Genomic DNA, 15874 nt, shown 5'->3' with positions numbered 1-15874 from the left:
ATTATTCTATCCTTCATATTTGTTTTATTTTCAAAAACTCACTTTTGTCCTTAGTTTGACGATTTGAATTTTTCTAGCACCTATTTGTATTATTCTCAAATTTACATTAGCATTGAAAAATTACGTTTTCCTGAATAAATCAATAGTACTCTAAAATCAGCATTCGATAAAAATTATTTACTAGATTGGAGCTAATGTGTGAAAGAGCTGAACAGCGTTCTGATGAGCTGGAGAAATCTCTTCAACTCTTGGACAGGTGGAAGAGACGCGGGGATGATCTTCTCTACTCCATGATTCCTCGATCGGTAGCGGACAGACTGAGGAAGGGGCAGTCTCCTTTGTCCACGTGCGAGGTGAATTTTAACCACATTTATTAATTATTATTATTTTGTTATTGAAATAAAAACTAACGATTAAAATAGCATGTGGTGTTTCAATAATGTTGGTTGCCTTAGTAACACAGTAGCATTGACATCCTGTGGGAGTAGGCAGGTTATGTGTTGCATAGTGGCGGCACATTATAAAGGGCGGCGAATGAAGGAATGTATGCAAATATTACGTATTTTGAGCAGTACTTCAAACCGGAAAAACCGTTATTTTTGTCGGAACGAAAACCGGAACCGAACCGAAAAAATAATATCGGTTTTTCCGGTTCAGTACAATTAATGAACTCTCCACTTCAGTTGTTGTCGTTCAGTTATCGTAGATAGGTCATGTGTGTCAAATTCAAGGCGGAAAGAAATCATTCACGATCGTGTGACGTATCTCATAATTTATAATATGTATATGTATTATATTACAAAAATTATGGTTACGGCCGTGCGGTGCAGCATAACCATTGGTTTCGGAGCGTGGCGCCGGGCTAACATACAAGTACCATATAATGTTAGAGCATTTGGTAGAAAATATATTTTTAATAGAAATGAAAACAATTAAAAATTAATCACTTGGAGCTGAACCGAAAACCGGAAAACCCCTTATTTTTTTCGGAACGAAAACCGAAACCGAACCAATATAGTTTTTTTTTTACTTGAATCTGAACAAAAACGGAAACGAAAAAAAATAACATTTCGAAGCCCTGATTTTGAGAGCAGTTGGGATTTTTGTATTTTTAATACATGTGTGTCGCTAGATTTCAAAATCAGCCAAGTCCATGATAGATGAATATTAGAAAAACAGCATTTTGTTTTCTCAAATACACAGTCACAAGGGTGAAAGTTTATATTATTTCGAGTAAAGAATATTTAAAATTAATAAATTCCACATTTTGATAATGCAGAAATGTTAAAAAGCAGTAGTTCTTCAGCAATTCATAAAAAAGTCAAAAATACCTAAAGGTGGATTTGGCTGATTTTGAAATACAGTGACACATATTGTAATGTATGCTGTAGTAATGTGATGGCGGTTTATCGCACAAGTAAAGTTTTTACTAGAATACCTCGAAACGTCTCAGTATCACAAACCTTCACGTATCTAAAACGCACATTGGTGGTTGGCTGAGTAGGTTTCGTGAAAATTCACTGATTCTCAATAGATTGTGTATATTGTCAAGCTGATGTACTTGTATATTTAAGATAGGTAGCCTAAAACAAATAATATAATTGGCAAGTAGGTGCCAAATTCTTCTGGTAGCGCAGGCGACAATTTAGGTGTTGGTATCGTTACTTTAAAATGACACTAACACCGTTCCAAAGTGATTTCATCGTGCAGCAATGCAAGAAGTTTAAGTTTGCAAGTTAAAAAGAGGACGGCATTTTAAGTCTGCTTAAAGATGTAACTGCATGCTTGAGTTGACAATCTTTAAGCTATTTCAGTAAAATGCACGTCATAACAGTATACTTTTACTGGGTGCCGGACGAAATCCCGAAGGCCGAAATCCCGAAAGCCTAAATCCCGAAAGCCGAAATCCCGAAGGCCGAAATCCCGAATGTCGAAATACCGAATGCTGAAATCCCGAATGGCCAGAATCCCGAATGGCCGGAATCCCAAACGCCGAAATCCCTATAATAAAAAAAAATACAAACAGCAATAATTGCGCAATCTCAACACTAATCTTGAATTGCGCAAATTTTACAAGAGAGCCAAAAACCATTTTTTGTAGAACAAATGGGTTTTTGTCTATCCGAAAAAAAATCGCGCAACCTTGACACTTATCTTGAATTGCGCAATTTTCGCAACAAAAAAAGTGTCGAGATTGCGCAATTATTACTGTTTGTATTTTTTTATTTTTCGGTATTTCGGCCTTCGGGATTCCGGCCATTCGGGATTTCGGCTTTCGGGATTTCGGCTTTCGGGATTTCGGCTTTCGGGATTTCGGCATTCGGGATTTCAGCCGTTCGGGATTTCGGCCATTCGGGATTTCGGCATTCGGGATTTCGGCCTTCGGGATTTCGACCCAAACCCACTTTTACTACATTATCTCATGAGAATAGCGTCTGCGACTAACCCGAAATACTGAAATAAGAAAGAAGAACACATGGTAGCAACTCAATAACCAAATACAATAATTATTCCTAATGTTAGTTTTTTGTTAGATGCCGAAAGGCCAAGCCCGAGTCGCAAAAAACGACTCAGATGAATTAGTACAAAACTTAAATACATTAGAATTTAAAAAAAAATAGTGTTTGTTATGTTTTCTTACATAGTTAGTCTCGTTTATAGAATAATGATGACTTTGTTTTTTATGTTTTCTGGGTGTCATTACTATTTCCAGTCATTCGATGAGATGTCAGTGATGTTCTGCGCGGTCGAAGAGTTGAGAGCAACTCGCACCAAGACCCGCCAGCAAGCCATGGATACTGTGTCCGCCATCAACGCCGTCTTTTCTTGCTTTGACCAGGTTCTGGACCATTACAATGTTTATAAGGTAAAGCAATAAATAACTAATGCACTACAATTTATGAATTATAATTAACTATTTCTTTTATTCAACGAATAATTCATAAGATTTTAAGAATGTACTATTCCAATTATTGAACATACATAATTCTGAAAACACTCGTGATAAAATATAGCCAATACAAAAAATCTTTTTTGAAAAAATTAAGACACCCGGCAGGAATCGAACCTGCGTCTCTTGTCTCCTGCGTCCCCACTATGCTACGACCGCTATGCTTAATTGCGACAAATTTTAACTATTGGCCGTTTTAATACCTGCTCATAAGAAACGGAGTTGAGAAAATTAAGGGTTCGTTCAGACTAGTCCCTATCATTGTCTATGCAACTTCGACGAAGTTGTAGAGAAGACAGACTTTAGTATTACTTTTTAACAAGTTTTGGAGTGACATTGAAGAAATAAATAATACAACGAAGAAGAAGTTATCAATCTATGTTTTTAAATCTGTTATCAAATAATATAGATAGATCTTGGCCGCTTACCGAAGAGGTTTCATAAACAAGAAAAATTTGCCACTTTCTCAACCTATTTGGGTCATGTACTGCAGCGAATTTCAAACTGGGGGGCGCGCCTCCCTAGGGAGGCGCGGACTGTTGCAAAAGGAGGCGCGAGCACAATAATGTAGCCACAGGTTTGCAGTTTCCAAGTGCATAGTTTACAAAACGGCGGCTAATATTGTAAACTACATAAAAAAACAGTCCTATAAAAGTTAGGTTGTTTGCAATCCTGTATGAAGATATGGAGACTAATTTTATTCTACCTCATTTCTATAGTATTGTGCATGGCCCCCACAAGAGGGGGGCTGACAGGGATCCAGCCTGGGGGCCCGGCGTTGCGGATCGACCAGTTAAGTGAGATAAACACACACCACAAATTCGTTCTATTAATAAAAATGTCGCCTGCGGCACTGTTTCGGTTACAAATTATTAACATTTTATAATATATGTGTCCGTATGATACAATTTGATGTGATTGTGTGGTGTGTGTGATTGATGATAACTCACATGCAGAATATTTTGTTATAATTAGTGTATTTCCTGACTAATAAAAATGGCGATATGGAAACAAAAACCTTAATTCAATTTTGGTTGATTCGAACTGAAGAATAATATAGTACTTTGTCAAGAAAAGCAATGCAAGTAGGTACTGCTACCATTCGTAACATCATATTTATGCGGAACGGAATTTTCTGCATTAGATGCAATGAAATCTATATAAGTATCGAGCCCGTTTAGTAGAAAAAAGCACTCTGTGTAAAAATGTATAGGGGGGGGGCGCCAAGATTAGATGTACATATTACGATAATATTATAAGTTGATTCAAATTTATTAAATAAACTATTTTTTTATTCAAAGAGTAATTCAAAAAAATTAAGAATGTAATACTCTATATTGAATATGATTCAATGACACGAGAGATGTCCAAAGGCTAAGAATCGCACAGCGAGGCGTGGAGAGGTGTATGTTGGGCATCACGCGAAAGGACCGTAAGAGAAACGAATGGGTTAGGAAGCAGACAGGAGTACGTGATGTAATAGACGTTGCCAAACAGCTGAAATGGAGATGGGCGGGGCACATTGCTCACCGAAAGGACGGCCGCTGGACAAATTCTGTCATCCAATGGTACCCAACGGGCACGAAATGGCCACAGGGTCGCCCTAAAAGCCGCTGGATTGACGGACTGATAAAGTTCGGCGGAAATACGTGGCAGCGAACGACACAGGACCGAGAGAGTTGGAAGAAGCTTGGGGAGGCCTTCATCCAGCAGTGGATTGACCCCGGCTGATGATGATGATGATATTGAATATTGGGTTTGGGTTCTAGTTCCGCCCGGCGTCGTATTTTTTTCATAGATTTTTTCTTGTCTGAGGTGTTTTTAAACTATGTAATAAATATGTTAAATTTATGTATTTACAAATTATAATTTTAAGACGTTTACAGCGTATCAATATAAAAATATAATATTACCCAATTAAAAATCTAAAAAATCAAGGAAATCCAGTGATCTAAATAAAAGACCCCGTCTCAACGTCTCAACCCTTACTTTCGACTGTAAGGATATAATCCGTGGCTCTATCCGGCTGACATTCTCTTAGATATGCTTACATACTGTAGCTTAAAGTTTAGAAAGGATTTTTATTTAGCTACATATTTTTTCTGACTTACACGTGGCGTAAATGGAAACCCTGCCATTATTGATAGTATTGGCTTGTGTGTCTTTTAACTATAAATGAATTGTAAATTATTTTAGAAATCAGGAGCACCCGTTGTTTGTTCTCCCAAGGTGCATAATTAACCTGCTATTGCAATGCCAATTGAGAAGGCAATAACTACAACTTCAATCATATCGCTTCACATATTGATATATTCCACTTACGTGAGAGTACGTTAAAATAAACACTGTTTTAAAAGCTTTTAAAGCACTTTTACTATTTACTCATATTGCCCTGTATTTTTATTTCAATATTTGTTATGTCATGTCGTGAACACTTTGAATTGATAATTTGTGATTATACGTTAAACGAATAAAGAATTTGAATTTTAAGGATTCATTAAATAACATCCATCCAAACGCACACACACACAAGTGGAATATAATGTCGATATTAAAATCAATTCTGTTGAACATATTATTCGTAGCTATTACCCACCAAATTGGCATCACCAATGTACCCGATATCTAAAACGTCTTGGATGTTTATTATAGACACACACATCAACACTATCAAGAATTAATTACCTATACGTATACTCTTAGAATATTACAAAATATGTCGAATATATTACAATCTTTGTCGCTTTTAGTGACCCTCGCGAGGAAAAACTGCGTGACACACAAAAAATAATAGACAATGAAAAGATATTTTAAAATGATATACTATGTTGGCAGGGTACTTTATTTAGTGTCCAAGAGACTGTCAGAAGTATTTTTAACAAGCTGCTAGCCACCCCCACCTCATCTCACACTACATCTAAACAGTATTTTTCTTTCTGCCTACAGCACTGTGCAATGGTGTACTAAAAAGAGAGCGATTTGTTATCTAACCCTTCATCACCAGTCTGGATCAATTCCCTGCTGAATAAAAGCCTCTCCAAGCTGATTACGATCCTCTCGGTTACGTGCATTATTCTCCAATGTAGTTGATTATACTTTTAAAGGGTCGCCATTTGTACTTGTTCAACAGCTAATAGGGATTGCGATACCGGTATTCCAGTATTTATCAACACCGAAATACCGGTTTTAAAAATCCAAAATTTTCGGTATTAAGAAAGCAAACACTATACTAACACAAACAGAAATTCAACTGTTCATTCAGTTGAAAATGTCCCTCTGAGGCGGACGAAACCGGTCCTAATTTATTGATTAAAAGTGGAATAAGTACTACAAAAAAATGCGTTTTATTAAATTAAACAATAATACAATGCAGTTCCACCATGAAATGACAGTTAAGAAAATAAAAGAAATTGATCAACACTAACTGTATTAATGGTTGTTCGAAGAAGAGACACTCGTTGACAAATTTAGTCATACAGTGGTATTCAAGAGGTACAAAACGTCCGCAAGGTAGACCTACAGGCCGTTGTATCGATGAAATGATAAAGTTTTGCGGAAGTAGGTACGTTGCAACGCAACGCACAGGACCGAGAGAAGTGGAAGCAGTTTGTAGAGCCCTTCATCCAGCAGTGGATAGATTCAGGTTGATGATAATGATTGTATGCACTTGTACACTTCGAGGATGTATATATTTCTTCTTTTTTCTTTCGACCATGTCCGATCCTAATAGGATCATATGGACCTCCACAGAGTGGAGGTTTGTATTGACAGATTTTGTTTTTACGAGAAATGGATGTCAGCCACTTGCTCAACCTATTAGGTCCATACTCTGACTCATACACAAATTGAAAAACAACATGTATACAGTGGCGGCTCGACAACTTTCTTGGTGGTGGGGTTTAGCCATTAATTATTATTAAATATACATACCTACCTACTTTCTACTATGTACCAATCTACTTATAATAATATGATTTTATGAATGAGAAAATGAGTACTTTTTCAGAATAAATAATATGATATTCAAAGTCGTTACTTAATCACATCTAAAAAGCGTACTTAAAAATATTAACTGAATAATAATAATTAGATACTATTACATATTATATAGATTTACCATTATCAATTTTAAGCAACGACAAACAGCGAGCGTTTTTAATCACTTAGGGGTCATTTGATTCGTTCCCTAGTATACGTACACTAACGTTAATGCATTCACATCATTTGTATAACGAGATTTGTACTGCGGCGAGGGGATGGGTCTGAGTGACCCCGGTCAGCAAAAAATAGACTAAATAGCTTTCTTAATTTGTACATGTGTAGTCACCGTGAAATAGGGCGTATTTAATTTAATTAATTATTTTAATACCGCGTAATCATCATTATGTTATTACATAATTTACAATCATTGCATAAATATCTCTATAAAGTTGCGACTTTTTTAGATGGATAAAATAAATTAAATAGTCCACTTTTTAGTCATGTAATAAAGTAGATATATTATGACTATGGTAAAAATATCGGACGTGTATTTTTGACATGATAACGGTGGGGACGGTCCCTACGAACCCTTAAGGTAGAGCCGCCCCTGCATGTATACTTGTCAGACCCAGGATTCGAACCCACGACGCGCGGCCATCGTGGGTATATATATTTAGATAATATTAATTTAGTTATCTATATGAATTTAATATTTTTTAATTTAATTTAATAAGTAAATTTCTATCGATACGCAATTCAAAAAACCAAAAAAGCACTTGTTTATATATTTTGTATTTTTTGCGTACGGTTATGTTTAGGCGGATTTGTCCGGGTGGTGTTGACGAACACTGGTACGGGCACATTTGGATTGTTGCGAATCGTCCACGACGGATAAAGTTTCTTAGTGAGATCGATTATGATTAGAATACTCGCCAAAAGTTGTAGAGCCAAAAATTATAACGGTTGATCTGAAATTTTCCCCGAACCTTTTCTCATTTTTAAACCAAGTGTTAATGTAATAACGGAATATTATCACTTTTCTCTAGCTAACTACACCCCTTTATTGAAATATCGTTCACCGTACGCTACTGCCTGCTTTATCCCAGCCTCTTAAGTTACGTATTCATGTTACAGCCTTTACCTCATTTTTGCTCATTATTTTGAAATTTCATATTATTGGACTGAATTATCCAATTCCTTTGAAACATAAAATATTTGTATCATAAATATTTTACGGTCATTGATCATATTATTATTATCATCAAAGTCTCAAAAAGACAGAATGTCAATATAGGTTCAGAAGAAGGAAAAAATACAATTACCTCCAACACTGGTGACCTAGAGTTGAGTAAATCGACATTCTCAAATGATCAATTATTACAATAATAGAGTACTCATACGTTTAATAACTTTGCACTTTTTACTACACTGATACGCCTGTTTGCATAATTACCTCGTATGAAATTAAATCAAATCATATTCACTTGTATTAATATATGTAATAATACATAAATAAATAGATAAGTATGTAAAAAAAAGTATTATTAGAATATATAACCTACATCATTTTCATCATAGAGCCGAGATGCAGAGTGATGAAGCGTATACACTATCACTGTTTAGATTAGTGAGATTTGACTGTACATATTTGACCAAATTAGTACCAACCCGACATAAAAACTCTTTCAACCACAAGGATCGCACTAATTTTCTTCTGAGTTGTACATCTCTATAATATACATAGGTACTTACTTACGAAAGTCACGTTAAAAATAGTATTGCCTATGTGCTTTTTTTATTTGAAGCAATTGTGTTAACTGTGAAATTGTTGGAGATTCACAAATAAGGTTGGGAAACACTGAGCTAGATACTGATTGGAATTTTAGTTTCAGTTCCGTCGGATTTCAGTTGCTCCGTGGAAGAAGGGCCTAAAGATCCGGCGGAACTCGGGTCGCAAAAAACGGCTCATAGTATACAAATAAAGTCAATTAGAAGATCTTTATGTCCACCAATTTGTTTCATGCAGGTGGAAACCGTTGGTCAGGTATACATGACGGTGAGTGGTGCACCCGACAGAAGCGAAGAGCATGCCCAACATTTATCTGATGCAGCACTCGCCATGCTGCGAGAAGCAATCGCCCTCAGGCAACCCCAGGCCTTACAAGTCAGGGTGAAAATTGGTAAGATATCTACCCAATATTATAATATGTTGTTTTTACTCTTTAAGCATTTCATTGCAGCAGCGATCTACCACCCATTGCAGTATTTTTATTCATCATCTCATCAAATCTAACATTACCGAAATGCCGATAAATTTATTTGTAATTACCGAACTGGTTTACTCAGTTTAGTGGTCTTTTGTCTCATCTGAAGCCAGCAGTAGAGTTGGGGATTTCCCGAGAAAATCTCAATCTCGAGATTCGGGATTTCCCGAAATGATGAAATTTTGAATTCTGGAGATTCGGGATTTCCAGAAAAGAATTCTCGGGAATTCTCGAGATATCGGGAAATTTAAAAAAAACCCGTTAAAATCTTAAAAGTTTAAAAACAGATAAATTCCAAAAAAATATGATTTTATTTTATTCATGTAAGAAGACAAACAAAATAGAAGTAGGAAACAAAAACAAATAAAAACATTACTTATTAAAATGGGATTTTAAAAAACACGGACTGTCAACCGCTGCGTCTAACAATCGCGTACGATTTTGAGACACAAAATTCCCTGATGTTGCAAAAATTGCGCTCATTTTGAGTCGACGTTGGCTTAATTGAGTTAAATGCCCCGATCAGTCTTAGAACGTTTTGTGTTTTCTGTCCACTTTTTTCATATAGAAAATCGTTTTTTCAATTAATATTTGATAATAAAGAAATCCCGAATCACGAGAAAAGATTCTCGGGATCCGGGAATTCCCGAAATGTTAAAAGTTTCAATTCTCGAGATTCGGGATGGAAAATCTCGAAAATTTCTCGAGTATTCCCGTCGGGAAATTCTCGAAACCCAATTTTAGCCAACAGGACACATCTCAATAGTCGATAATTATATATTATCATTATATATCAGCCGGGGTCAATCCATTGCTGGATGAAAACCTCCCCTAGCTCCCTCCGCCCTAGTTCTTTACTGCCTCGTACATCCACCGAACTTTATGAGTTCGTCTATCCAGCGGGTTTAAGGGCGCCTAGTGCCCCTTGGATACTACTTTATAACGGCATTTATCCACTCGCCGAGCGACATTCCAGCCTTTTTTTCATCTACTTACTTCGCGACCTCAATCACATCGCGTACTCTTGTCTACTTCCTTATCCATTGGTTTATTTTGTGATCTTTGTGAGTTATGCCCAACATGTACCTTTCCATGCCACGTTGCGCTACTCGTATTATTATTATTACAACGTTTTTCTTAGCTCGTATTCTTATTTGTCCGATTTGTCCGGTACAAATCTTGCAATCGATTTTTAAATAACTTCCCGACTATCTAGACATTTGAAACTTTTAGAATATATCAGAACACGATACCAATGCATTTAGCCATCTTTAAGTAGAATTGCATGCGGTTTCAGTTAATTCTGTTTTGTATGAAAAGTTATTTCGTAAGGAATCCGTAAAAAGTAAAACTATTATTGGTTGCTAAGTGGGTCCTAGCAACTAAATTATTAATATAAATATATACGTGCGTTACTATGGAAATCAATATGACATTTCAGTATTATTTCTATCAAGTACAACTTTTTTTGATCGTTTAAGCTAGTCAAGTCAAGTTTATATGATTCAACAGAAAATTTAAAAACGTTCTATATAAAAAGTTCTTTTTATCTTGTAATTATTTTTATTTCTCTTACATTAAGAGTCCATGTTTTGAATGCATACGTTAGCGTTATATATAATTAATATATATACATATTTAAATGTGGTATTTTTAAACAGTTTTATTAAAAAAATATACCATACTTCGCTATATCAGATAACTGAAGATATTTCACTTTTTCGAATTATACGTTAGTAATTGGAGTTTATATTGACTCATAATATGGAAAAAAATCTAACATTTGGCAATCGTTTATAAATAATGATTATATATAAATTATGTTACCCTACCTGCGCATCTATTATACACAAGCCTGCTACCGGCCGCTTTCGAGGTTAGTTTTGTATCGAAGTATTAGCACTTATTGTAAAAATTATAATACTTCGATACAAACATGAAAAACTATCCTCGATAGCTGCCGATAGCAGTCTTGTGTATATAATAGATGCGTTGATCTCAATGTATATTCTTTAAATTCAATAAATACTAAAACAATTACAGACAGATATAAGCTACAATAATGTAATGGTAATAAAAGATAGGTACATTATGTTCTAATGGAGGATTCTATGAGATTTATAGTTTGACTACTACTTATACCTGCTCTTATTTTGTTTCTCTCGTTCTTCAGGTGTACACAGTGGTCCGGCAGTTGCTGGCGTGGTTGGATTGAAGGTTCCTCGATACTGCTTCTTCGGAGACACAATCAATACTGCCAGCAGAATGCAATCCAGCAGCATGGTAAGAAGTTATATTATATCCTAATAATGATATACTAGCTGAGCCAGCTGGCGGTCGCCAGTCTGTCTCGCTAGGCCTTGTAGACGGCTTGGCGGTGCTGGATTTTAATATAATTGTGAAGTATGTATAGATGGCGCCATAGTTTTCCCTTCGGGATAGGTTTTTTATTCACGACAGTTTGACATTACGCTGATTTGTCATTTTTACGATTTGCAAATCGTCACTGCCAATATAAATTTGGACTCATATGCGTAGTCTATTCAGGAGTCTGGCCTTCAGAATATCGTCTAACACCGCCTTAGGCTGCTATGCCTAGCAGAACACCTGGCAATCACCGTTTGCTACTACTGACATTTTAATTTTAATACAATATATGTGTAGGTATGTGCAGTTAAATATACTAAATAAGTATACATCTCAATCATTCGAATATAAAGCAATATATTATGTGATTATCATAAATAGCGATCCAATATAACGTAATATTAATCTCCTTCAGGTCCCATTGAGATAATAGAAGAAGGTTAGCATTATAAAAAATAAATTTAAACATTATTTTGTTTCATTGTCTATAAAAAATAAATGCTTGCAGCCATAGAATAATATAAAAAAAAAAATTGAATTAAAAATTAACCTTAAACAATATAGTTTCCCGGTGCGGGACATTCATATCGAGACAAATGTTGATAAATAATGAAGCAATACATATTATATCTGAGAGGAATAGAACAATTCTGATAAGAATAGGAATTTATAAGACCTAAAGATGTGGAATCAGCTTAAAGAGGCCTTCATCCAGCAGTGGATTGATACAGGTTGATGACGATATAAATGGGCAAGTATATAAAATCACAAATTAAAAAAATATAGCAATTTATATGACCAAGTAGAGTAGAATTAGGTTGGGATAACCTTCATCCAGCAGTGGATTGATCTTGGTTGATGATGATAATGACGATATTACGAATGGGTAAATATAATTGCAACAATTTTGATAAATATAACAATCGTTTAACCGCTAGTAGTAGAATCAGGTTGCGGAACCCTTCATCCAGCAGTGGATTGATCCTGGTTGATGATGATGATGATTAGGATGACGATAAGAATATGTAGATAAATAACATTAGCATTTTTAATAAATATAGAATTTCAATACTGTCAATAATACAATCAACGTAGAGAGACCTTCATCCAGCAGTGGATTTATTGAGGCTCGTGATAATAATGGCATTATGTATAGATAGGTAGATAATAATGTCACTGATAAATATAGCAATTCAAATGACAGAAAGGAATAGAATCAGGCTAGGGAGGCCTTTATCCAGCAGTGGATTGGTTCAGGTCAATGATGATAATGACGATATGAATATGTAGATAAAAATAATATCACCGATTTTGATAAATACAGTAATTTAATTGACAGAAAGCAATAGAATCAGGTTAGGGAGGCCTTTATCCATCAGTGGATTGGTTCAGGTCGATGTTGATAACGAAGATAGAAATAGACATAATATCACAAATTTGTTTAACCGTTAGTAGTAGAATCAGGTTGCGGAACCCTTCATCCAGCAGTGGATTGATCCTGGTTGGTGATGATTTAAATAATATGTATATTATAACACCAATTATTGTTGAATACCTTTTAAATATTTTTCGGTTATAATGAGCTAATTGAATGTACGAGTATATAAGTTTCATTGGTTCAAAAACGATCCGAGAACCGATTTTTTTTTGAACCCATCGGACATGACGAATAAGGCACACAATCGCTCGCCAAAACCCGGGAAAGCTGTAGGATAATATATAGGAGATTATAGTATCCCTCAGTGGCGAAGGGAGGAGGTAGGCTGTTGTGATCCGCCATAAATAGTGCACATTAAACGTTGTCAGTCATGCGTATTTGTTTTTATTGAACTAAGCCTACAATTTACAGATGGAGTTAGTTAATTGCACTAATATATGGCGGCTCTTAACAGCCTACCTTCATCCTTCGCCACTGGTAGGTAGGACCAGGAAATACATTTTTCATTGGATATTTTTTTAGGAACACTGAAGGGCCCCTTCCAAGATTTTTGCATAGGGGCATGGCTAGGTACTCCACTGTGTTAAATCTTGTATTTAATTATCAGTTATAGTTAAAATAAAACCACTGTCAAAAGTGTCACAAAATTAATTCGAATCCATGCAGTAGTTACTCAATCTCAATTTACAATTGACCACCCTTCACCTAGCTAGAAGAAAAGTTCAGGAGAAAGGTTTCAATCCTAATTCAGAAAAAAACATATTATTGGTTTATCAATGTGATCTTATTAAATTCTAGGTGGGGAAGATCCACATATCTCGAGCTACCGCCGAACTGTTACCGCCGAATTACATGGTTCAAGCTCGCGGACTTGTTACAGTCAAGGTACCTACATGACTTATGTAAAACTAGATAATTTCGTTCAATGATAATTTATTATTCTTAATTAAATTTTAAAATATTTTTACATTACTTATCACACTCTAATCATGGTTACATTAATTTATTATTATATTCGACAAACTTAACACTGATATTTATATATCAAATCTCGATGTTAATTCTTAATAGTTAAGTAACTATGTTTTTATTCGACGAATAATTCACAAGATTTAAGAATGTACCATTACCAAGAATGGAGATATTTAAGAACATACCATTCTTGGTAATGGTAAATTCTTAAATCTTGTGAATTATTCGTTGAATAAAAAAAATAGTTAATTAAAAATTATTAGCAAGTTCGAGTAAGTTACAACATAAAATATTGGAGAGATCCATGACGTCGGTTAGTAATTAAAGTAGTTGGCACCTGCTTTGATTTAATAAACAAAAACCGATTGCCAATAGTAGCTTGATTTGGAAGAGCGCTGATGAGCAGGTATTAAAGGCCAATAGGTAAAATTTGTCGTAATTAGTATGTCACCTTGTAGCATAGTGGACAATGCGCACTGGGCGTAAACCCAAGAGATGCTGGTTCGATTCCGGCCGGGTGTCTAACATTTTTCAAAAAGATTTTTTCTATTGGTTGTAATATATTTTCTCAATTTTCTGTTTTTCAAAATTATGTATGTTCTTAATAGTTAACATTAGTAACACGTTTTTAGTTATTTTTATTTCTCCAAAACAACATGGATATCACTCGGAGGAAGTTCCATAAACAAAGCTATATAACCGCATTGTTTATGGAATTTCTCCGAGTGATACCCATAATGCGGTTATGGGTGGAAGTGTTAAAAAATATCACACCCATGGCCCCCACAAAGGGGGGGCTGACAGGGCTCTAGCTTGGGATCCCTAGCGGATCGATCAGCCAAGTGGGATAAACACACATCACAAAATTTCTCTAACAGTAAAAAATGTCGCCTGCGGCGCTATTTCACTCAAAGCATAATAACAATTAAAATTTTGTGGTTGTGCGATGATTTTTTTTCTTGTCGATATTCGATACTTTCATAATTCAAGTGGGTGTATTAAAAAATACAAAAAATCGCTAAAAAAACCCTAAATTTTACCTCAAGCACTATTTGGAATACACAACTGTAGATCGTCACATTGTCTTTAACTTTAGCGATAGGTAGGGGGGGGCGGCCAAAGATACTAGCCTGGGGGCCGCTTCAGAATGTGGGGGCCATGATCACACAATATATTCTAACAGTTAATTTTCCAAGATAATTAACTGCTTGAATGCGACATAATATCATATTAATTTATCACTTTTTTATTGCTTTTGAAGTTAAGTAATATGTTAGAATAGCCCTGCAGGGTTTGATTATTTATTCCTTTTTTTTTATACTTATAGGGAAAAGGTGAAATGGAAACATTTTGGCTGGAAGGAAAAACTGATGACGATGTGGCGATTCCTCGTGCCAATGATCTCTCTGAAGCAATAGAGGAAGAATTGATTATTGAATAAAATGATTAAAATATCTATTTGTGTTATGTACATATTAATTATAGTATTATCATTATACTCATCATAGGTATTTAATTAATAAATAATTTAACCAAAAAATAAAATACCTACCTTTCTATATTATGAAGGTTGCATTTATTAAAACTATGCAAAGGAATGTAAGTACCTATTATAATACATTTTTCAATACACGCAATATCCAACATTAAATTTATGTTCCGATTTATAGTGTAAGTAATATCACTAATAACATTTAACAATACTTACTTAAAATGCTCACCTACATATATTCCCTAAAAATATCATATGTCAGTTAGTGGCGAAGGGTGTCTGTTGAAAGTAGGAAGGTTGTGGTAGGTAACTGAAAAACCCTAGTCCATATTTACAGGACTTGAACTTGAATTTTGTTAATCGTCAGTATTTTAATGAATAAAAAATATTATAAGTACCTAATTTAACTT

The 15874-nt window shown here is 35.0% G+C and overlaps 1 protein-coding gene across 1 annotated transcript in view; it reads left to right on the top strand.

Annotated features, from left to right (window-relative positions):
* LOC147073105 (soluble guanylate cyclase 89Db-like) overlaps positions 1-15476 on the top strand; it is a 127158-nt gene extending 111682 nt beyond the window's left edge. The window contains exons 12-17 of the mRNA XM_085945323.1: positions 185-353; positions 2714-2866; positions 8958-9111; positions 11369-11478; positions 13799-13885; positions 15300-15476. Of these exons, the coding sequence (XP_085801449.1) occupies positions 185-353; positions 2714-2866; positions 8958-9111; positions 11369-11478; positions 13799-13885; positions 15300-15413 (787 nt within the window). The 3' untranslated portion in view covers positions 15414-15476. The remainder of the gene's footprint in view (positions 1-184; positions 354-2713; positions 2867-8957; positions 9112-11368; positions 11479-13798; positions 13886-15299) is intronic.
* The last annotated feature ends 398 nt before the right edge of the window (positions 15477-15874 follow it).

Source organism: Rhyacophila brunnea, unplaced genomic scaffold, assembly GCF_057557595.1.
Source record: "Rhyacophila brunnea isolate RB1 unplaced genomic scaffold, BYU_Rbru_1.0 scaffold_18, whole genome shotgun sequence".
NCBI classification, from domain to species: Eukaryota; Metazoa; Arthropoda; class Insecta; order Trichoptera; family Rhyacophilidae; genus Rhyacophila; species Rhyacophila brunnea.
Note: the sequence above shows the minus strand (reverse complement) of the source record. Positions and strands in the feature narration are given on the sequence as shown.